Source organism: Rhinolophus sinicus, chromosome 16, assembly GCF_057876585.1.
Source record: "Rhinolophus sinicus isolate RSI-liver-muscle chromosome 16, RSI-T2T, whole genome shotgun sequence".
Taxonomy (NCBI): Eukaryota; Metazoa; Chordata; class Mammalia; order Chiroptera; family Rhinolophidae; genus Rhinolophus; species Rhinolophus sinicus.
Window position 1 is genome coordinate 11,809,542 of NC_142516.1, and position 23,242 is coordinate 11,832,783.

General features: G+C 55.4%; 1 protein-coding gene across 9 annotated transcripts in view; it reads right to left on the minus strand.

Moving 5' to 3' along the window:
• The window catches only part of DAB2IP (DAB2 interacting protein), a 183,842-nt gene that overhangs the window by 39,661 nt on the left and 120,939 nt on the right, over positions 1 to 23,242 (minus strand). Inside the window, exon 1 of one of the 9 annotated variants that reach the window (XM_074330950.2) lies at positions 4,428 to 4,886. The exons of the other annotated variants lie outside the window; for them this stretch is intronic. Within the exon in view, the coding sequence (XP_074187051.2) occupies positions 4,428 to 4,597 (170 nt within the window). The 5' untranslated portion in view covers positions 4,598 to 4,886. Of the gene's footprint in view, positions 1 to 4,427; positions 4,887 to 23,242 lie in introns of those variants that run through there. 9 annotated transcript variants of the gene reach the window in all.

Consider the following 23,242-nt stretch of genomic DNA (forward strand, 5'->3'; position numbering starts at 1 on the left):
ATAATAGTATTTAACCCCACTGAGTGGCCATGAGGAGTTCAGTGAGTTACAGACAAAGCCTAACTCAGGTGAGCACCTAAGAAAGACCAGCCAGATTAGTGCAGTTGAAGGAAGCCGCCGAAGATAAGCTGGAAACCAGTGTCCTGGGTAGTGACCCTGGGCAAGTCACTTCTTTCTCTGGGTCTTAGCTTCTTTCTGTAAAGAGGAGGGGGTCCAACTGGGACCTTAGTGACTACTAGGCAAGACCACCCTCCTACCATGTTTCCCCGAAAATAAGACCTAGCCAGACAATCAGCTCCATTGTATCTTTTGGAGCAAAAATTAATATAAGACCGGGTCTTATATAAGACCCGGTGTTATATTATATATTATATTACATTATATTACATTATAATATTATACCCAGTCTTATATAAGACCCGGTCTTATAGTAAAATAAGACCGGGTCTTATATTAATTTTTGCTCCAAAAGACGCATTAGAGGTGATTGTCTGGCTAGATCTTATTTTCGGGGAAACAAGGTAGCACCTCCCAGATGCCTGCCCTCCCCCAAAAAGAGCCAGGCCAGAGGCCATAAAGACTGAGAAAGGCTGGGCAGTGGCTCAAATCCTTTGAAACCTAAAATCAGCCTGCCTCCGCCTCACCCCCAGGCTAACTGGGGTCTGCTGAACATGGGAAGGGAAGGGCAAAAAGCCACGCTGCCTGTCAGGGGGCAGCATAAGGCATCATCTCTCCAGGTGGAGCCCAGCCCCACCTTGGCCTTCTCTGGGTCTCAGTCTCCCCACTCCCCAATGAGGGGCAGGCCCTCTCATCCTCAGATGTCTCCCAGGGGTTGTAGTGCAGCTGAGCTCACTTTCCTGAGGGGAGCTGTGCAGCAGCCACACAAGCCATCCCACATCCGCTATACAAACAGCCTCCCTCAGCCCCAAGGGCCCCCAAGGCTCAACCAGGTTCAAGGCTAGCCTCCTTCTCCCTTCCCAAAGCCTAAAGCAACCAGCATCTGTGCTGGGGAGAGCGGGATGGAGCCCCAGAGGAAACGGGGTGGAGGCAGGAGGAAGGCCCTGCGGCCTTGGCAGAGCACATGGCCACTATTCCTGAGGGGCAGCAGGCCCTTGGGTGGTGCAGGTGCCCCCATTCCGTCTTCCACCACGGGGTTAACCAGTCAGGGAGGGCGGCCTGATTGGGCACTTTGCAGGCCAGAGTTGAAATTCTAGTTGTGTTACTTAGCAACTGTGGAATACTGGGCAAGTCCTTTCACTTTCCGGAGCCTCAGTTTCCTTATGCGTAAAATGAGGAAATACACTATCCTCTGCAGATTAACAGCTACAAAAACACTGGTTAACCAATGCAGAGACAGCATTAACAAAATAACCTGGGAGCCCAAAAGGTTCAAAGATCTGAGTGTTATTCATTCAATAGACACTAAGAATCCATCGGACCTTAGCATGGCTCCAATTCTACACCACCATCCCAAGCAAACACATCCTAAACTCCCCATAGCCAGACAAGCCTGGGGGGAGATCAGGTCCTGGCCACCAAAATGCCTGAGAAAGACCTCAAACTCTCTGGAAACCAAACACAAAGGAGACTTCCAGAGCAAAGCCATTAGTGTACATGAAGTCTAGCTCTGCTAGAGAAAAGGTGGAAAGACTCGCCGAGCAAACCCAGCTCCAGCTCCAGGACGCTCTTCTTAGGGGGCTTGCCTGCAGAGAGATGGAGCAGGGAGTGGGGAAGGGCAGGGTCAGGTGACCCCACCAGAGAGGAGAGGCAAGGCTAAGAGAGCTGTGAAAGGTCATTTGGGGGAGGGGTCACTCCAACTCTCCAAGTCAGAATCTCTGGGGATTCAGCTCAGGATCCCGACTCATGTCCAAGGTTGGGACCCACTGAGTGAGCTGGTGAACGGAAACCAGAGACTCACAGACTCACAGGAGCCCCTCCGGAACCCTCCTTAACTTCCCAGACTGGCATGTTATGTTATGTTATGTTATACCCAGTCTTTTTTATAGTAAAATAAGACCGAGTCTTACATTAATTTTTGCTCCAAAAGACGCATTAGAGGTGATTGTCCGGCTAGGTCTTATTTTCGGGAAACAAGGTAGCACCTCCCAGATGTCTGCCTTCCCCCCAAAAGAGCCAGGCCAGAGGCCATAAAGACTGAGAAAGGCTGGGCAGTGGCCTGAACTTCGCTGACACTGCTGCTTCCTCTTCCTCACCTCCTTTTTCTATTCAACACACCTGTCCAGACCCCCGTAGTTCTCCTCAAGGTCCCCAAAGGCCTCTACGTGGCCAGCGCCAACCAGTTTCTGTCCTCTCTTTGCTCCATGGAGGACAGCTAGTTCCCTCCCTGAAACGGAGGCCACCACACCCTCTGGCATCCCTCCTCCCGCACAGGTCACCGTTCCTCCAGGTACAGTTTCTTAGGCTCAGGTCCCGGCCCTCTCCTCCAGTAAAGCACTTTCCTTTGGCGAGTTCATGCACTCCTTAGCTCTCATACTTCCAGTGTGCACAAGACTCTTTAGTCTCTATCCCCAGCCCCTCCTCCTCTGAGCTCCTGACTCACAGGTCTCAACACTGGCCTGACATCTCCTCTCGCACGCCTCATGGAACCTCGAGCCTGAAATGCCCACTGGCTCCATCTCTCCGGATAAAACCAAGAGTCTCATCAGCCAGGAATCCTCCCTCTTTGGCCTTCAGAATCCAATACGTCAGCAAATCCTGATACCTCCTCTCAAACCCTCACACCCGTCCACTCCTCAAACCACCCTGGCAGCCTCAGGCCACCCGCTACTCCCTGTCAGGGAGTCCCAGGGACCCTTTAGAAATGCAAATTGATTATAAAACTCCTAGGCTGGCCACCCTTCCACGACTCCCTACGGCACTCTAAAAGCATCCAAAGTCCTCCAGAGGGGGAAGAAGTCAGCAGGAGTGGGCGGCCTACTCTGACCTCATGCAGCAAGCCCCACCCCCACCAGCAGCCCGGGCTTTCCCGCCTCCCTCGGGACTTTGTCCTCAGCTGCCAAGGCGGGAGTTCTTGTTCCACCCCCCATCTCCCGAAAGGCTGGCTCCAGGTGTCTTGGAATTCAGCCCTTCCCTGACTGCCCCACTCCAACAGGTCCTGCCCCACCCCCCTTACTCCCCACTGAAACACCTGGCTTGTTTCCTTCATAGCGTCTTGCTCATACAGCTGGCAAATATTTATTAAGTGCAAACCACGTGCCAGGCACCATTTTAGTCACTGGGAATCCAGATGCTGAACAAAGCAGACGAAAATCCCTGACTTACATTTCAGTGGGGGAACGTCCACCCAAGCTGGAGTTACTTTACTTACGACTACTTGTCTCTCTTGCCAGAAGGTAGGCTCTGTATGGCCAAGGGCTAGGTCTGCTGTATTACTGCATCCTAAGAGAGGCGGGGAGGGGGGTGCTAGCATGGCGTAAGAGCTCAGTAAGTATTTATCAAATGAATATGCAAAAACAACAGGGCAACAAAGGAACCAAACCCAGAAAGACACAAGAAGTCAAGAGTCCAGCTTTTGCTGCCTCCTAGGGGGATGCCTCTCACTGCCCTGGGGGTCTCAGGTGGGCACAAGGCTTCTGCCGCACCCCAGCCCTTCTGGGGGACAAACTAGATACAGAAGTGGCAGCGTTGGTTAGCTGCTGGAGGACCGAGATGACCACAGGCCAGTGCAGTCAGGGAGGGCTCCCTGAAGAGGTGAAATCTGAACAAGGCCAAGCCCCACGCCCCCGCCCCCCAAATTTAGGGAGAGGGAGGAAAACAAATTTGTGTTTTAGGGCTCTGACGTTCTTTGCTCTGGTAGCAAAAAAGAAAAAAACCTTGCTCCGAAAAACCCTTTACTTTTTATTAGTGCCTGGATCAATAAAAGTTTTAGGAGTAAAGCTTCTCTCCTGCAATACTAACTGCCACAGAGACAGGCTAGGATTATTAAACCTGTCTCCAAGAGCCCCAGTGGCTTCCCCTTCTCCCCACATGCGCGCTGAGAGCCTCAGCTAAGGGCCAGCAGGCGAGCACTCTCATTGGCAACACTGCTTAGGGGTCAAAGACCCTCCTCAAAACGCTCCCTGCCAACCCCACGGTTCCCTGGGCCTAGATCACATTCCAGGTGCCCCACAACCTTGCCAGCTTGGGGCTCCCCATCCCCACTTCAAGACTTGAAGCTGTCAGAGAGCAGGGCCTGATTCCCAGGAGGAGAAAGGAGCCCGCCTGCCACCCCCACCCCCCACCTTCAATCTTCTTCCCAAGCCCCTGACGGGAGTCTTCCATTCAGTCCCCTGAGGGGACCCAGACCAGGGTCAGCTAGAAGAAACGGCCCCACACCCTCCAGGTTCTATCCACACCCATCTGAGGCCCGACCACCCATGGGGAGGAAGCTTCTTCCCTCACCCTGCCCCGCAGAGCCACCCACAGACCTTGGTGATGGGAGCCCTAGCCTCTGGGATGACCCAGCTCTGGTCAGTGGGCGCCCAGGAGCAAAATCCGGTTTTTGAGGATGGCGGGGCCTCCACAGAGCAGATCCTCTGGCTCGGCCCAGGATCTTGCCGAGGTTGTCGCCGAGGAGTCCCAGACCACAGAGGCTCATCCCCAAGGATGCTGTGCACCCAGGCGAGGCTCCAGGCCAGATCAGGGGACCTCTCGGTCCCGACAGGCATCTGAGAGGCGTGCCCAGGCAGGCTTCCTCTTCCTGCAAAGCACACGTTCAATCTGTCTTCCAACTTGAAATTTCACAAATGACTTAAGAAAAGCAGTGGTGACAACATCTAGAGATTTCCGGGTCCTCCTGGGAACAAGTGGAAAATTACAGTCTTCCATACAGGTAACCACATGGCATAACCTCCAGGTCCAAGAAGTCTAGAGAGACGTCTGGAAACAAACAGTTCCACGCAAGAGTCCATCACAGGGCACCTGGGCAGGGTGCAGGCTCAGGGCACCCCCCTCTGGGTCTGAAGAAGCCTCGGTCTGGAGCGGCCCCTTCAAGACTCCTCCCCTAAAGTGCTGGCTCCGCCCAGGGTCATATCCTGCCTGGAGTCCCGCCTCTGGGTCTTTGCACTGGCCATTGTCTTTGCTAGGCCCTAGCTCTAGGCAAGGCTGGTTTTGCCTCATTCAAGTGTCGTCTCCTAGGACAGGCTGTTCCTGAGCCCTCCAGCTAGAGGAGCAATTCCCCCCACCCACCCTCATTTTCTTCATAGCACTTATCTGAAATCACCTTGCTTCCCCCCCTGACTTCCCCCATGATGAGAATGTCAGGTCGGCGGGAACAAGGGACTGTTCACCCTGGTAAGCCTGGCACACCTCGGGCCAATGCCTGGCACCAGGTAGGCACTAACAGATGTGATAAATGAATAAATGTATCTTTCTGGCGGGTCTGAGACAGGCCTGCTACAGATGTGTAGGTGGGAGTGGGGGTGACCAACACATTGGAGGGGGCGGCACCAAAGCCACCTCCCCAGGGGCAGCTCAAAGAGCATTCCAGGCTTCCCTCAGGCGGGAGCCCCACCCCACAGGCTCTCACAGCAGGGCACAGCCAGCCCACTGGCCAGCGCCCCGCCCACCTGAAGCCATAGGCCCTTTCCTTCCCAGGCCCAGCGGCTGGGGACATTCCCTGGCCAGCTGCCCCCAGCTGCAACCACTTTCCGCTCTGACCATGGGGTGGGACAGGCCCCTCCTGCGCAGGCCCCACCCACATTGGTCTGCCTCTGAGGGGCAGCCGGAGCCTGCCACCCACACCCAGGGAAAACACCCTCCCTCCCCTGCAGTTCCATTCAAACATTTTAAGAATGCCAACAGAGAGAGCCGCGTAGACAAGGCCAGGGGCTTACCAACCACAGTCACCAGGCTGGAGGGCTGAGGGGAAGCGGGACTCCCAACTCCCTACACTGATTTGGGACTAGACAGCGGTCTCCTACCTTGGAAGAACTAGGTTCCCAGGCAGCAGTCCTGGATTTAAGTTTCTCTCTGGTCCAGTCCCCTGGCTAAGGAAGCACCTGTATCCTGGGCTGGGCCAGTGGGGAGAGGGGAGGGAAGTCAAAGCAGGTGAGCTGGGAGCGCTGCCCATGTTAGTGAATGCCACAAGACCGTGGGGCTGACAGACCCAGTCAGGCCTGTGGGCAGAAACGCTGCCGCACCCAATGACCTGGGGCTTCATCCTTGGGTCATACTGACCCAGCCCTCACTGAAACGCAAATCCTAGGGAACAGTGCTCCCAGCCACCCCAACATGTTCACCTGGGGTCACCCCCTTTTCCATCCCCCTGCAGAAGCCACAGAACCATCTCGGGCAGGAAACCACCCAGCCTTCCCTTATAGGCACCACCTGGAGGGGCTGAGACTGAGTCCCACACCCAGAACCTCCCTAGTGTGGCTGCCGCACCACTTCCTGATGCAGGGAGATTATGGAATCCCATCCTTCCAATGTAAATGCTGATAAAGAAGCCGTGGGAGAACACAGGACCCTGGAAGGAGCTGACTGCTCCACCGCTTCTGTATCCCCAGGCATCACAAGCCCAGTTCAGTCCCCAGTGGTTTCATCCTGCTCTAGTTCCTCAGCAAACAGCTCAGCTCTAAGCGCCAGACTGGCAGGCACCTACTGTGTGCAGGCAGGCAGGACTCTGGCTGAGACACCCGCAGAGCTAGTGAAGAGGTCTGACTGTGGCCTATCCCCCAACCTGGGAAGTCTGTGACTCACTCCATCCACTGCTGTGTCCTCGCTTGGGCTCAGCTCTGGTCTGGGCAGAGGTGATCCTAACCACGGGTGATCCAACAATGCCTACAGCCGCCCCGCCCCACCCCCCTTCTCAACCCCAGAGGACTCGTAGCCAGCAGTACACTTGGACTAGTCCCTTCTTCTGAGGTGAGGTTTCCCCTTACACCTTTCATTTGGGATAATCAGATGTCTTAAAATTTCAAAACGGGAGAGGTGAGGCTATAGTCACTGGCAGAGGCCCTAGGGGAGAAGCAGCTCCCTGGGCTCCCAGAGCAGCAGCCAAGGCAACGGGGAGGGAGGGAGCAGAGCACATCTCCGAGTACCTCCTCCAGGGTGCAGGCCCCAAGGAGCTCAATCCCACTTGAGCTCAATCATGGCAACAGAGAGGCAAGGCAGACACTGTGACCACTTTATAGATGAAGACATCAATTCCAGAGAAGCTCAGTCACTTGCACAAGTTGACCCAGCTTCATCTGAAACTAGATATGCCTCACCCAGACAACCAATTGCACCTATTACTCGTCCCCTCTTATCTTCCTCCCCTATTCTAATACCCCTTCCTCCTGGAAGCCTTCCCAGATTTCCCTCAGCAAGAAGCCACACCCCTTGGTTGATCCACAGGGTTCTAATATCTTGCTATAACAAAACAGGCTCCTATGACAGGATCTCTCGCTTTGCATGACAGCTGTCACAGGAGGGGATCATAAGCTGAGAAGATATAAGCCAGGATATGGAGGTCAAAAGATGGATATCCCAAGTTGGGCTCCCCACACGCACAAGCTGTCTGACCATAAATAAGTTGCTTCCTCCATACTCTTCTAGTCTCAGCTCAAAGGTCTGTACAACCTCTTGCAAGCTCCTTCCCATCATCTTGAATATTATGCATAAGTACAGAGTGAGTATACAGTGACGGTCCTTGGTCACGTGAAGCTGGGGGCACTTCAGAGGCTGCTCTGATCCAGTCACTCCTGGTTCCAGCCCCAGCAGTGACCTGGGCCTCCCAATCGTTAGGCCCCACACACCCACCATACACCCCTCACCTTTACACCCACCCCCCAGCCACAGGACCTCCTCTTCCATGTTCCCCGTGCACGCCCGGCTCTCGCTCAGGCCACTCCTGCGATCCCACTAATCCCGTCTCCTGCTCTCATTTACCTTTCAAGCCCCAGCTCAACTACCCCCACCTCAGGGAAGTGTTTCCCAGGGTCCCCAGGCAGAAGACTGTGAAAGCTCTCTCCCTCTTCCTGAATTCCTGGCCTGCCTCCCCCTGTGCTGGGTGCTGCTGGGGAGTCTTCTCAGGGCTGGCTCTCCGGTCCTACACCCTGAGGGGCAACATTCTCCCCATAGTTCAGAGCCCAGATGTCTCATCATCGTTCAGATCTGAAGGTGTCTCACCAACTGGCTCTTTGCAATCCTCCCCCCTCAAGAAGCTTCCCATTTCCTGGGACGGAGAGAGCCAGCCCCAAGGCTGTCGAGGAGCACCCCCAGCCAGTGCCTGTACACCCCTTCATGTCTGGGACGGGGGGGGGGGGCTCTCCTGTGACCACGGCTTTCTTCTTTCTAGAAGCTGTGCGAGGACAGGCCCCCTCTGGCGTGCCCAGAACTGCCTGAGCTAGAAGAGGGTGCTACTGTCACCATGGCCTCAGGCGGAGTGTGTGGGGCTGAAGCAGGCCCAGGACGGCTCAGGGACGCCCTGCACAGGAGGCAGCCCCAGGGCCTGGCTGTTCGTGGATGGGGCGGGGCTTCTCAAGAGACCGGGGCTGCACTTGGCTGAAAGTGAGAAACTAATTTGGTATTAGATTGAGGGCCAACTCTGGGTAGCAGTTTCAAGGTGCCCCAGCTGTTAATTTATGTGAGTACATCTATACTCGTGTGGTTTTATCATCATCAACAAACAACAAACGTGTCCTGGCACCTGCGACATGCCAGGCCTGGTGCGAGGTATTTTACATACGTTATCTTGATTAATCCTCCCAAGAGCCATAAGCTGTGGGTATCCACAGCTACATTTTACTAAAATGAAGCGGGAGCACAGAGAGGTTGGAAAAGCTGCCCAAGGTCACAGAGCTAGTTACTGGCGGAAGCTGGCATTCAGGCCCCTCAACAGGCTGGCCCCACCCTGTCTTTCTGGTTCAAGATGCCAGTGGTCACCATTCCAAAGCCTCTGTTCTCTGTCCCTGGCCACCGCTCATGTCCCCCACTCCCCTTGTTTGGGGGGGGGGTTAATGTCAGCCCACAGCCTCCCAACTCGAGTTCCAGCCTCCTCTTTACCTGCTCATGCCCACCAGCTCACATCCCCTCCTGCCTCCCATTAAGCCAGCCATGTTCCAGCCTCTCTGGCCACCTCCTCCCACCAATACCAGCCAGTGTGTATCACCCCATGGTTTGTATCACCCCCATCTGCCAGGCCCCCGACCAGTGTCTTGTGGTAATGACTACAGTTGGCAGAGAATCCTGGAACCTTTTCCCCCACAGTGATGTTGACACGTGCTAGCAAAAAATGTACTGTTTCCATCAAAGCATTCAGGGGGAGTAAATTCCCACCCATGTGACACCTCCTCAGAAAAATATAGAGTAAATCTAGTCCACCACGCAGCGAGACATAGTCAGCATTTCTCTTTGTTGGCTGTCACGGTGCCAAGTACTGGGCAACATCTGGCATCGTGTCCCAGGGACTGAAGGCTCTCCAGGGACCGGCTCCAGCTGATGGGCCTGTGACTGCTGGGCCCTCCGGTACAGTATGCGGCGCTCAGCTCGGGATCAGGCCCCTCATCCTTAAGCCCTGCCCCCAGAGGCCCCAATTCCACGGTGTTCACGCCAGAGCCGAGCTTCTGTGACCCTGACTCGGTCACCTGCTACCCAGTCCCCAAGGTATTTTGCATACGTTATCTTGATTAATCCTCCAAAGAGCCATAAGCTGTGGCTCCAAAGCAGGGCCCCGCCCTCACAGCCATCACCCACCATGTCAACACCAGGCCTGATGCCCAGCTTCACACACACAGCCCCTACTTTCACCACATCCCTGAAATGTCAAGGAATTCAAACCTCCCTGAACTATCCCCATACCCACCCCCCAAGCCCCTGGGAACAGCAACAATATTGTGGGGGTGGGTCATAGGGAATTCTGTTTCACTTCCTGTGCAACACTGCCTGAGGAGGAAGTCCGGTGCCAGGCACTGTGACCTGGGTGCCTGGCCTAGAGGTCAGCGGGAGGGGCACAGGGGCTCACTCGGCCAGCCCCACCCCTGGCAACTGGAGAGAACTGCGAGGCTGGAGCAGCCTGGCCTTGGGGAAGGCCCAGCCCTCTGTAGCAGAGAAGATGGACGGGCCACACCCCCATCACACTTCTCAGGCACTTCTGCAAACAGACAGCACTTACGGCCTGTCCCAGGGCCTCCCAGAGCCCTCTCTTGCATACTCCCTGCTTCAAGAGACTGGAACGGAAGCATGTGATTTGATTTCCTCCAAGTGTTTTCTGAGAGTCTGCTGCAGGTATCTTGCACAACGCTGCCATGTCTGATCCTACCAGCCTCCCTCGCATGACATGTGCCAGAGGGAGGCATCCCTGTCCCATTACTGATGAGTAAATAGGCCCAGCAAGGTTAGGCCCAAGCCACACAGCTAGAAAGGGAGTGACACCAGGATACAAACGAACAAGACACACGGTCTCTGCCCTCACGAAGCCAGCAGTCCAGTGGGGGAGGGCTACGTACAGACACGAGTACCAAACAGAAACACACTAACAGACCGTGGGCCCAGAAGAGGCTGTGCAAGTATCCAGGGCAGGGCCTGGCCCAACAGGGGACCTATAATGACTGTAGAACCAACACATCCTCCTTCTGAGACGTGAGTCCCCTGCCGAGCTCTGGGCCTCACACGTGGTGCACCCCCACTACAGACAGGTGGTGGACATTGAGCACCCCCCACACCTGCAGCCTGCGTCCGGGACCGTCCGGGACCCTGCTCCTGCAAGCCTGCTGGCTGAATGAGCAGAGAGGATGGGCCTCTGTTCCCGAGCTCAGCTTGCCCAGGAATGGCCACCGATACGGAGTTATAATTGGTGAGCCTGGCGGCACGGAGCCCAGGAATACAGCGGGTGGGTGTCGGGGTTGCAGGGGAAACAGCTGAGCACAGCAAATATAGCGCTGACCCAATTCAGTTCTGTTCTGTCTTCGAGAAAATAATTGAGTTTAAATGAATAGGTTTCCCTTGTCCCCTCTGGCCTCGAGGAGGGTGGAAAGAGAGAGAGGGAGACAGGAATACTTCCCCGGGCTCACTGTGGGTTATTTTTGAGTCATTAGGCCTGTGAAAGGTTTCCTTCTTTCCTTGGTGGCCAGTGGGGGTCAGACATGGCTGGGAGGCAAGGAGGTGAAAGCCACACAGGTGGACACAGTAACGATGGGGGTTTAAGTCCCGGCCTCACCAGCAGCTTTATGGAGTGGCCCAGTCAGTCCCCTCAGGCTCCAGGCTTGTCATCTATAGATGGGATCACAACCCCCTCACCCCCGCATGCACACACGCCTCCCGGGATGGCGGGGAAGAACTCGGGGAAGGCTGAGCACACTCTTCTGGGGAGTAAAGGATTCTGGGGCGGCTACAGAGGTCGACTCTTTGCCCTACAGGAATATACGCCCAAAGATGCCACATCTGTTTTTTCCAGAAAAGCCAGAAATCCAGATTTTTCAGGTGAATGTTTTAGGGGTGTTTAAGTATCGGTAACCAATGGAAAAAACAACCACCAAACACACCTTTCCACCTTCTCAGACCAAATGAAACCTGCCTGTGGGCTACGTGTGCCCATGAGTCAGCCATGTGCAACCTCCAATTTAATGACAACACATGAGCAGCAATTTATGACACGCTGGTGTCCTCCCACCTGTTTACTGTCTCATGATTTCCTGTGGCCAGAAGCCCAAACCCGCCCTGCTTGATGGGGAGAGGCAGAGACACTCTCCCCTTCAAGGCAGGACACGAGCACCCCTGTGGGAAGGTGGGTGGGGATGCTGGGGCTGGTTTTACCCTAGAAATTAGGGGGCGCCGTCTCACCTCCTGCACTGCCCTCAACTCCCTGTTAGGGACTCAGCTTCCTCTTCAGCAAAAGAGGGTTTCTGAGAGGACCAAATAAGAAAGAGACAAAGTGAGCACACGTGTCAAGTCTCCCCGAGAAGTAGTGCCACAGAGTGGGGACAGTGTACGAGTCGCAAGGCCTCGCTCGGGTCATTTCCCCAAACACCAGCTCTGGGCTGTGTGAGCCCGGGGAAGTTAATTAACCTCTCCATACTTCAGTCTCATCCTCTGTACACGGGAGGTAAGAATCTTTGGGACACAGAGCTGCTGGGAAGATTAAATGAGATGATGACGGTCGAGTGCCTGGTAGGCTGCCTGGCACATAGCAAAGGATCAAAAAATGATAGGAACTCTTATTACTGTTATTGTCAGTGAAAAGCATGCCAGGAAATCCTGACGGGCTGATTACAATAATGTGGCACAACCGGGCAAACTTGTCGCTAACAGATGAGGCCACCTATAATTAGCACAATCATTACGCAAGCAAATGGTGTGGCTTAGATGTTGGAGAAGGGTGTCCTTTGAAGTGTGTTCAAATCACCCCTCCCCTGGCTGCCCGGCCCTCCCCAAATCTTGTTTACACTATTCATTTCATTAGCAAACACTTTCTTCATAAAGCAAGACATAATTCCAAAGCACATATTCAAACCAAAGAGGTTTTAAACTACGGGAGCTCCTGCCCCCCTCACCTGGAATTGTTTGTGCTCTCCCACACCCCCCTGGGTCAGATGCAGACCTGAGGCCGCCAGTTACTGCCTCTCCAGCCTCTTTCCCCAGAGGTCAGGCTGGAGGCCTCGCTAACTGGCTGCCCTCTGCTATGCGCGCGGAGCGGGGAAGAGGACAGGAGGGGCCGAGGCGTGTTCTTGGCATGAAGCAGGCGCTGTTGGGGAAGAAGAGGTTCTCTCTCAGTGGCTTTCCTGTGACCGGGGAGTTCCCTAGGAGCCAAGGCACATACAGTCAGGCCTACCACAACACCTATTTACATTGGAGAAAACCCAGACTCAAAGAGACGTAAGGAAGCAATGTGCCCAAAGTCACATAAATAGTAAGCTGGAGAACTGAATTCAAACTTGGGTTCATCTACTCCCTCCAGAGTCGGCTCTTTTGGCTTTGCCCTTGAAACTGCGCTTAGCACAGGCCTCTCCACCTGGAGAGGACAGAGTCCGTTAATAATCTAGAATTGATCCCAGAGCCTTTGAACAGGAATCGATCATCAGAGCCTGACCTGGGTTTTCAGTTGAGGCTCACAGAGGTCCTGTAATTTGCCCAGGGTCCTACAGACAGAAAGGAACAGCCTAGATACTCCAAGGCTTCTCGCCCCCAGCTAGCTGCTTTGGCATTCAGATCTTTAAACACGAGATAATTCAACAGCCTTCCTTCCTTCCCCTTAACAGCTGTGTCAGTATCTTAACCATCCCTGTACCTCCTGGGCCCCCAGCACAGACCTAAGCAGACAAAAGATGCTCAGGAAATGTTTGCTGAACTGTTTTCTTAGCAAAAAAGACAACACTGAACAGCTGGAACAGTGAAGGCACACAAAGGAAGACGGGTGGTGGCTCAGGGGACGGGGGACGAGGGAGAGAGCAGACCATCCTCTGTGGGAGAACCTGGCCATCCCTTTCAAAGCGTTTCCCTGCTGGGTGCTTGCTCAAGAGGCAAGCAGTTAGTTCGCTGATTCTCAGCTTTGGAGGAAATGAAAACAGAAGTCTTAACAGATATGGTAGCCCCTCACCAGCCCTCTGCCGGCTCAGACCACCATCTGAGCTAAATGAAATGTTTGCTTTTCTCACTCCTTCCTGGGCCCCAGAAATTGAGGCTGGGAGAGATGAGTGATGTGCCTGCGGTCGGGGAGTCGTGGAGCCCAGGACCCAGGCGTCTTTGCTCTTTCATCCAGGCTCTCCCATCACCCCACCCCACTCCCGACCTCTGGCTCCCAGAAACCTAAGGGAGCCTTGATAATGATGGTGAGGACAATGGCGCTCCCCTTGCCGCTCCCCCAGGGCCACAGACACAGCCAAGGCACCTCCTCAGTGTGGACACTTTGCTAAGCCCCTCCCCCTTTAAAAACAAACAATCCTCACAGATATCCTGGGAAGTAGGTACAATTATTGCCCAGTCAACAGACAATGAAACTGAAGATCAGACAGGTTAAGTAACCTGCTGGGAAGTGCTGCAGCTGGAATTCAACTCCAGGGCCTGGACTATTAATAGCTCTGCTCTGGGTGGGGCCAGGAAACCCCCAGATGGGGAGTCACAACAAGTGTCCTGGCCAAGAGAGTGACACAATGTATTACCCCTCACAGCACTAGATCCTGCCAGGGGTCATTCAATCCATCCCCCTGCTTCCAGGCAAGGCTGTAAATAAACCTGGAATAGAGATGTGCTTTCTGGGGCTGAGGCTCTGAGGCCTTCCAGAACTGCCCAAGTCCAGCCAAAACATTTTTCAGAGACCACCCTAAATCTCTACTCCCCACCACCTCCCATTCCTAGTCTACCAGCATTCCAGGGCTGGGGACCGGAGCTCCTGGCAGTATCAGGGAAGGACAGGGAGAAGAGACCCTTCCCCTTGAAGATGAAGGGGAAAACGGGGCCCTCAACTGCCGGCTTCCTCCTCCTCCCAGACACCCTCCTGCAGCCACCCTCACACGCAGCCGGGAAGCTGCTTCTAAAACCGCTGATCTGACCAGTACCCACCCCTCTTAAAATCCGCTCCCTGCCTTCCCACTATCGTCCACTCTATCCCCTGCCACTCCACAGGCCCAACACACAACCAGACGTAGGCAGCGACACGCAATTGCCAGGCCTGCCAGCAAGCCCTTCCCCTCCTTTCTGCAGAGAAACCTTCCACCAGCCTTTACTTCCATCCACACTGTGACCAGACCCCCAACTCCACTGAGCCTCACTCCCTTCTGTCAGTCCCTCTGACCATGGGCTCTGCTAACCCATCTGCCTCGTCCAGCAGCCAGCAGGAGACTGAGGGCAGCGCTGGGTGTGCCTGCCCCCTGCCCACGACAGTGAGTGCTGGCTGGCTGGAATTTGCCACACAGGGCTGGCTCCCAGGGACAATGAGGCCAGATCTAAGGGTGACCATTGGAAGGGGGGGCTCTTGGAGGTAGACCTGACTCAGGTTAGAGGAGGGCCCTACCAGGCACAAGCTTTCCATGGACGCCCAACAATGGCTGTGGAGATTCAGAGGAGATGAAGTCATCACTCCCAGAAACAGCTGATTAAGAAGCTGTGACAACAATGCAAACAGCAAGGCTGGACACACACACACACACACACACACACACACACACACACACTCCCCCACCCCACCCCTCACCACATGTGTCTGCACCCTGAGAAGCCAGGCAGGGCCTGAGCTCTTCTGGGGTACAGATGGTGCCAGGAACCAGAGCCAGTGCAAGGAGCCTGGGCTCCGGTGACACCGCTGGTCTCTGGGAGCTGCGGTGCCTCAGAAGGACACCCACCCTTCTTAGGGACTCCCTTGCAAAGGAGACAATTACAAAGGGACAACAGCTGCCCTGACCCTCACTTATGTCCTCTACCTGCCCCTGACCCTCTTGGACACCCCCCACCACCACCACCACCACTTTCTTCTCTCTCTGCCCCCTTGTCCGCCGCACCCCTCCCCAGGGTTCAATCCCACCCACGTTTTGCACCCCACATTTTTGTCCTCTCGTGGGGGGCAGGCCTGCCTGGATTCCAGGGAGGTGGGAGCATCTGCTGGCTAAGGCAGGGCCCTGTGCTACAGACACTGGCCCAGTGCCTGGCTCTCTCTTCTTCTGTGTGACCATGAGCTGGACAAGTCATCTCTCTGGGCTTACCTTTCTCACCTGTACAATGCAGATAGCAATGTGCCTGCCTCATGGGGTAAGATTAAACAACATATGTTGAGCTGTTCATTCACCAACCCTGTGTCAGGCCCTATTTTACAGGCCGGAGACACATTAGGGAACGAGACATCAATTTCCTGCTCCTCCAGGGCTTAGTCTAGTGTGGAGAAGTCCCCCAGCAGACGTATGATAATATCAGGTGAAGGAGATGCTGGGAAGAAACAGAGGAGGGCCCAGGCTGAGAGGGAGGAGGAGACTGTGTTTGATGTGGTCGGATGAAATGAGGAAGCAGGTCACAGACATAGGGGCAAAGAGTGATCCAGGAGGAGGGAATGAGAAGGTGCAGGTCTGCAGCGCCTGCAGGGCGGGCGAGTCGGGGCAGTAAAATCAACAAGGCAGGAGACCAGCCTAGGGGTCCGCTGCAGGGTGCAGGTGGCAGGTGACAGGGCTTGGATTCTGTGGTGGTGGTGACAGTCCACAAAGCACGGTGCCTGGGGCCTGGCACAAAGTGAATCCTCAATATCTGTTCTTCTTGGCCCTGTCCCCCTCCCCATCACACCCTCACCAGTCCTGATACCGGGAGGACTCCCCTCGCTGGTCCCAAAGCTGAACGACTGTCAGGCAGACCTCCTTCCCCGGGTTTCCGGATGACCCAATTCCTGGCTCAAGGTCTCTGGGGCAGTGGCAGGCAGGGCTAGCACTCTGCCCAGACCGAGCTCTCCGGCCTAAGCAGACAGATCTCCTCTGTGTACCCTCCCTTCCCCCACGCAAGGCCCAGTCGTCAACCAGCTCTGTGTCTCAATCCACACAGGGCTTCCACTGGGAAAACATCAGACTCCAAACAAAACAACAGCACCAGTGTTTGCATCACAGATTTCTGAGTTCTTTCCTAGCCAGTTTCTCACGTGTGGACAGGGAGGTACTTCAAGCCCCATCAGATGATGGACCAGGGCTGAGAAAAGCTCCTTGGAATTTTAGTTAATTCCACCTTCTCCAAGAGCTTCCCTGAGCCCAGGCCAGCAACACTCCTGCCTGGGTCTGGCTGCTCCCCCAAGTCCCCCTTAGGGCCAGGCTCCAGGGCCTCTGCATGGCAGCCAGGCAGCCCACCAGCCCCGGGGGAGCTGGCCCCATGAGCGCACACAGGTAGAGACAGTCTCACTGAGGCTGCATGCACCATTCCCACCCCAGGCTGGGCTCCCCCAGGGCAGGCAGCTGATTCCTGTCCCTGTCCCCAGGGCCGAGCACAGGTGAGCCAAAACAGAAATAACTCAATCCCGAGGGTCCCTGGGGAGTGCTGTCTGCACCAGACACCCTGAGATAGGCATCCATCAAGCCTGCCTCCTTTGCTGTCACCCGTGGCTTCCGAATTCAGAGGAAGCTGCCGGGGAGACCATCCCCTCTTCCCTCCACCACCATGGAACTCCCTGGTGCGCACCCCCACCCTCCCCCCAGAGCTGCCCCCTCCCCACCCTAGTGTTCTGGGCCAGACAGCCAGTCTTCCCCTCCCCTCACAGGCCGAGGGGATAAGATTAAGCTAGACAACATGTTTTCAAGCACACAGATATATTTTTTTATAAGCCACAGAAAATCTGCAGGAAAAGCCCCCAACCAGTAGTCAGTGGTGAGGTGGAAGGAGAAATTTCACTTTTTGCCTTGCACTCTCCTTTGTGGCTAGCATCTTGTACGCTATGCTCATGTTTTTAATTACCTCTATGTTAAAAAAAGAAGACTGAAGAGTAAAGCGAAGTGAATGCATTTGGCAAGTGTTGGCACCTGTTCCCCTGGGGCCCCATGAGCTCCGGAAGGCCGAGTGTCTGCCCTACGTGTTGTTCCTTCTGCCTGGTTCTCACCAGGCTGGCCAGCCACCCTGCACACTCAGAGAGCAGAGCGAGCAAAAGAAGGAGGGCGCAGGGCAGGGAAACCAGCCAGGAGCCCCTGCCCCAGACACAGGCCTGTGGGGAGCGGTCACCTCACCTCCTCCGTGACCGCCCCACCCCCTTTGCTGTCTCATTCTCCTTTCCACGGACCCCGCCGCTATCCCTATGTCTGTCCACCCCTTGGGCTTCAGTCACCTGCATGTCCTGGCCCAAAGCCCTGCACAAGCAGGTGCTCAATGAAAGTTTGCTAGACACATGGCCAGGACCATCTGAAGGACTGTTTACGCCAGGCGGTCATTTAGAAAGAAATTCGAATCTGGATTAAGGAGGGAGTGGCAGGCAGGGTGGAGAAACAAAGCAAAGTTATGGCTGCAGGCCTCAACAGGAAGACACCCAGACAGGCTTTGGCCAGAGCAGTGCAAACCCTCAGAAGAATGCTGGACCCCCGCAGGGCAGGGGGAGGGGAGTGAGCCCCCTTCTGAGGGTCTAGAACTTCTGGTACCCAAGGAGCTGCACAGCTGGCAGGAGCACAAATGCAATAGACAGGGGGAGGCCTTATGCATGCCTGGGCACACAGACAGATGGACAGCCCCCCAAAGCTGTGTACTTACACCTTTACTAAATAAAGATCAGGATACCGTGTGTCCCAGACATTTCGCTGAAATACTTAACGACCTTTCCTCCCTGCGCTCTTCCCTGACCAAAGCCTCTCCTTCACTGTGGCAAACTGGGCAGGGGACACAGCTTCCGCAGGCTCAGGGGAGATCTGCTAGTCCAGGGCAGCATTTCACACCAGCTAGGATCAGCCCCTCAGCAGCGCATGTGTGGCTTCCACAAACGGGCGTGGCCCCACGGCCCTGGCGTCCAGTCCCCTTTACTCCAGTCCCCTACCTGTCCTGAAAACATTCGTGCCATAGATTCCCACAGCCACACCTTTGCCCAGGTGGCTCCCTCACCAGGAGGCCTTGCCTACTTCCCTCTCCCCACCTGGGTTTTATCCAACCCATGCTAAAGGTCTCCAACGGAAGAAGAGTATGGGCTGTATTTGGTCAACATGCATGGTTTGTTTAGCCCACACAGTGTCTGACATTTTTAAGTTTTGAATCAATTGCCAACATATAAAGATGTGAAATTTTAAAATGTCACCAAAAAAGCTCTAGATTTCTGCTTTCTCTTATAAATCGCAAAGCCCAGTGCCATGGCTCAGTGGCTGCTGCCCCCCTTAACAGGACACACTCTCTCCAGGGTGCCAGTGTCTGCCACATCTGTGACTGCCTTAGCTAGTGGCTCCTCTGTGGCAGAACACAGGCAGGGCCCACAACACACATCTCCCAAGGACACACTCAGCACCGCTCACAGTAGGGACAAAAAGACGCCATGCCTCACGGTGCCCAGGACCTCCTGATTGCTTATCCACTTCCTTGCAAGAGCCCAAGCAGGAACAGACAATGCTCTTCAGTCCTGGGTCCTGTCCCCACGCCCCCCACAGCGAGGCACACCTGCAGAGGGACACTGGGGGGAGCCTTCAGGGCTGTGTCTAGATTCTCACTCATCAGTATGTGATCTTTGCTTCAGTGGCTGTGTCTTCTGGAGGCCAGTCAAAGCAAGCCCAGGGAACCTGCCATCTCCCTGCCTTCAATACAAGTGGCAGGATTCCAGGGCAGCCCACCACACGGATCCCCAGGACTTCTGTTAAACTGAAAAGGAGAAACTCGGCAGCAAGAACTGACAAAGCCAAGGCTTCCTCGATGCCCGCCTGCAGGAGGCCTGCCCCCTTTGAAGCTGGTAGCCAACTCTTCCCTTTTTCTGGGTTTTCAAGGTCAGAGTCACATTGGCAGAAAGGGTTTTCTTTGTTCTCCTGCCTCTGACTTACCCCAAACACAGTCACTGTTCCCGACAGCCAGGTCCTCGGCAGTGACGAAGGAGGCCCTGTTCCTGCTGGGATGGAGTGCTGAGCGCCAACCCAAAGGGCCCCGCTTCCTGGGAAACAGACTCTCTACGGGCCTGGCCTCCCTGGGCCTGGGAGTGCCAACTGTGGTCCTGAGTGCTCACTGAAGGCTGGTCAGAGGAACAGCTGACAGCCCTCAGAGAGGCACCTGCTTGGAGGACGGGCTGGGAGGACGAGTCAGCACGGCTCTGCCCCTCGCTGGCTGGTGTGACCTAAAGCTACTTGCCTCTTTCCTCTCTCTGAGCTTGGGTTTCCTCATTTGGAGAACCGGGAAATAAATACCTGATCTGAGACACTCGGCCCCCTAATGGGACCTGGAGGAGCCGTGGCAGTCACGGTGTGCCATGCCAAAGTTAATTATTCCAGCGCCTGGCAGAGCACCCACACACAGTAGGGCTCAATGTATCGTTCATGGTGCAAACGTTTATTGGGTCCCTGCACCGTGCCAGGCTGCGTGCAAGGTGCCAGAGGCCCAGAATGGAGGCTGCGCCCTGTGCATGGGAGGTCTGTCTTTCAACATGGCACACAAACAACTGCCATACGCGATAACTGTCAATTATGTGAAGGATCAGAGTGCTGTAAGACCCCAGGGGGGTCCTGAGCTCCCCGACATGGGGGTAAGGGACCCAGGTCTTACAAGAGCGCTACCTCGGGGCTGCAGGACAGCAGAGGCCAGAGTTGGGGCTGCCCGGCTGAAGGCTGCGGGCTACGCCACCCATTTCCCAACAGCCTAAAGGGAGAGCTGTCAGGCTTGGAGAGCAGCCCCGTTCTGTGAAGGTGCCATGTGCATGTTTGTGCCGTGTGCACCTGGCCATGAGTGCTGGGGAACCAACAGTGACGTAGCACCTGTGTGGCCAGACCCCATGCCACTCCTTTTACACACTCTGTAGTGGCCCCCGCCCCTGCTTGCCGAGTAGTGAAAATAATCCAGACTCATAGGGCCCACCTCCAGGGAGGTGATGCCATCCCATCCCCAACAGGCAGTGGTCACGAGAGCCTGGAGAATCACACTGCCCAGGGTCCCTATTATGTCTGTGCCCCCTACTAGCCCGTGAGACCTGTGTTGAACCACCAAACCTCTAGGCACCGACTGGTTTCCCCAGCTCCCAGGTCGCTGTGAGCACTTAAGAGACAAAGCACCTGGCACGGAGGGGGTGCTCATCTCCGCGCCCATCCTCCGCCTAAGCCAACCCGACACACACTCACCCCTCTGTCTCCAGCTCTCTGACCTGCTGCTCCTGCCTCTCAGAACTTTACTTCTCACCACTCTAACGCTCTGAGCCCTTCCCTGCCTCCCAGAGCAGCCTCATGTCCCGAAGGACAGAATGGTTCTAAGCCAAGTGCTGCGCTCGCTCCCGGGCTTCCCTCTAATTGTCCTTCTCCCCCCTCTGCCATCTGATGACCTCATCATGTTTCAAGCCTCAACTCCTGCCACTTCCTGTGAAGCCTCCCTAATTCCTGGAGAGCAGACCCAACTCCCACTCACCCCCAAGCAAAGAAGTGCAGAAAGAAGTGGGCGAGACTTGCTCTCCTTGCGTGTAGGTATCCCTGGGAACACTCCCTCCTCGGCCTCAGCTTCCTTCCTGTACAGGGATCTCCGTGACTTCTCATTCTAGGGCCCCAGAAATGAGCTTAGTCACAGATTTTATTTTGGGGGGTGGGGGAGCAGCTCCAGGTTCACCGGAGGTTCTGGAGGACCCGGGAGGAGCCAGACACTGCCTTGTTCTACCCAAGAGGGCACGACAGGTACAGCTCAAGAGACCCCAGCCAGTGCCCTCAAGTGGCTCCAAGAGCTACCACTGGGGAGCAGACCCAAGAAGGGAGCACAGAAAATGCGGAGCAAAGAGGGACGTGCATTTGGAACTGAGGAGGGGACAGGGGCAGAAGGAGCTAGGACTTGAAGGTAGGTAGGATTAAACGGGGGAGGCAGGGGGAGGCATTCCAGACAGAGGGAGCAACGAAGACAGGGACCTCCATCCATGGCACAGCAGTGGCTCATGCATCTCAACGTGTGAAACAAGTGACTCTTCCCAAGGTGCACTGTATACATAAGGCGCTCTGCTGAGCATTTAGCTGCACATATCATTTACTCCACTCCACACCCCTGTGAAACAGGAGTTGCTATTATCCCCATTTTAGAGTTCAGCAAGTTCGCGGAAGTCACAGACCCGCCAAGGGGTGGAGCCGGGATTTGAACCCAGGCATCCTGGCTGCTTCTGTGTGAGTAAACCGGTGAGGAGGACAAGGGGCTCAGGGGAGGAGGCGGCAGTGAGGATGAGAGTCTGCGGACTCCCGAGAGACTTGTTAAAACCTCGAAAGTCAGCCTTCGTTTTCCCTGCAGCCTGATCCTGAACAGTCCCCAACCCAGGCCAGTGCTGATGAAATCCCCGCGCGGGTGGCCCCACCCACGCACGGGAGCGTGCAAACTGACAGTCTTAGGACCCCAGCTCTGCACTTGCTTTGCATGATCTGCCTGAAGGATGCAGGGAGCTGCTGGTAATGAGTGGGCGTGAGCGAGCCGGGGAGGGAGCTGGGAGAGTGCAGCCAGTCAGGAGCCACGGCTGTCAGCGGCCACACAGACAGGCTGGCGCGGCGCTGTTGCCAGGGCAGCCCGGACAGTCTGCCTTCACAGGAGGAGTGATTTCGAACTGGTTGCTCTGCCTGGGCCACCTGCTCAGCGGGCCAGCGCCCGGCCCTTCCCAAACCTCAACACAAAATGTTAGGGGCCTGGTATGGGGGCCACTGACATGAAAGACCATCAAGAGAAAGCATGGGCAGGCCTCCCATGTTGGAAACAAGTCCCTTGTCACAACACAGCCCAAACAGGGACCGTGGCTGGGGGCTAGAATCTTCTGGGCCAGTTCCAACAACGCAGGCTCATCTTGCAGGATGCCCACCGTTAAGTCCTACCTGCCCCTCCTTTGAGGGGCCTGCACCTGCAGCAGTAAGTAGCCATGGGGCTGGAGGGGGAAGGGAGAGAAGCAAGTGACGGAGGGATGGTGGAGCTGAGAGGAGAATGGTACGAGGAAGGCAGGACCCTGACTGGACTCTTGCCCAGGCCTCCTCTCAGTGCCCAGCACATGGCTGCCATGGGGCAGGGTCTGACATGGCAGCCGGAATAACTCTGGGTAGGGAGAGGCCACCACACCTGGAGAGGCAAGGTGACACGGTGAAATGCAGTTCAGAAAGCCCAGGGTATTGCTAAGTCGTATGTTGGCCACACTGGAACATCTTAAGGTAAAGGACTGACAGTGTGATAAACATGTGAAACTTAGGTGACTCTACCCAAGGTCAGATTCACGGGCACCCCAATCAGGACTCCACCACGCCAGGGGGTAGCTACAGCAAGCCCACTAGTTTTCTACACACCTGCACCATATAGGATGCAGTGTTTCCTTTCATTTAGAAATGTGTTTCCATGGTGCACTGAGTGGCTTCAAATGTGACCAGACCAAAAGTCATAGGGTATCACCATCCTGTGTGAACCAGCCCTAAGGGAAGCTCAGCAAGCCAACCCTTCACAAGTGGCCTCTTAAGGTCCAGAATTCTGTTTGCCCCGAGCCCACCTCTCAGTGCAAGACCCTGTCCCCCAAGCTCATGAAGAGGCTGGCAATCCTGCCATGAGAAAGTGTGACATCGCCTGGGAGTGGACCAATCCATGGTGCAAGGTGCTTCTCCGTGGTGGAAGGACGGAAAGTGGGGGACTGCCCCAGCTTAGGAGAGGCTGTGAGGCTGCCTTTCTGAGAGCTGGGTATGAGATTCGCCTTCCCTGAAACTCTTCCCGGGAGTCCAGT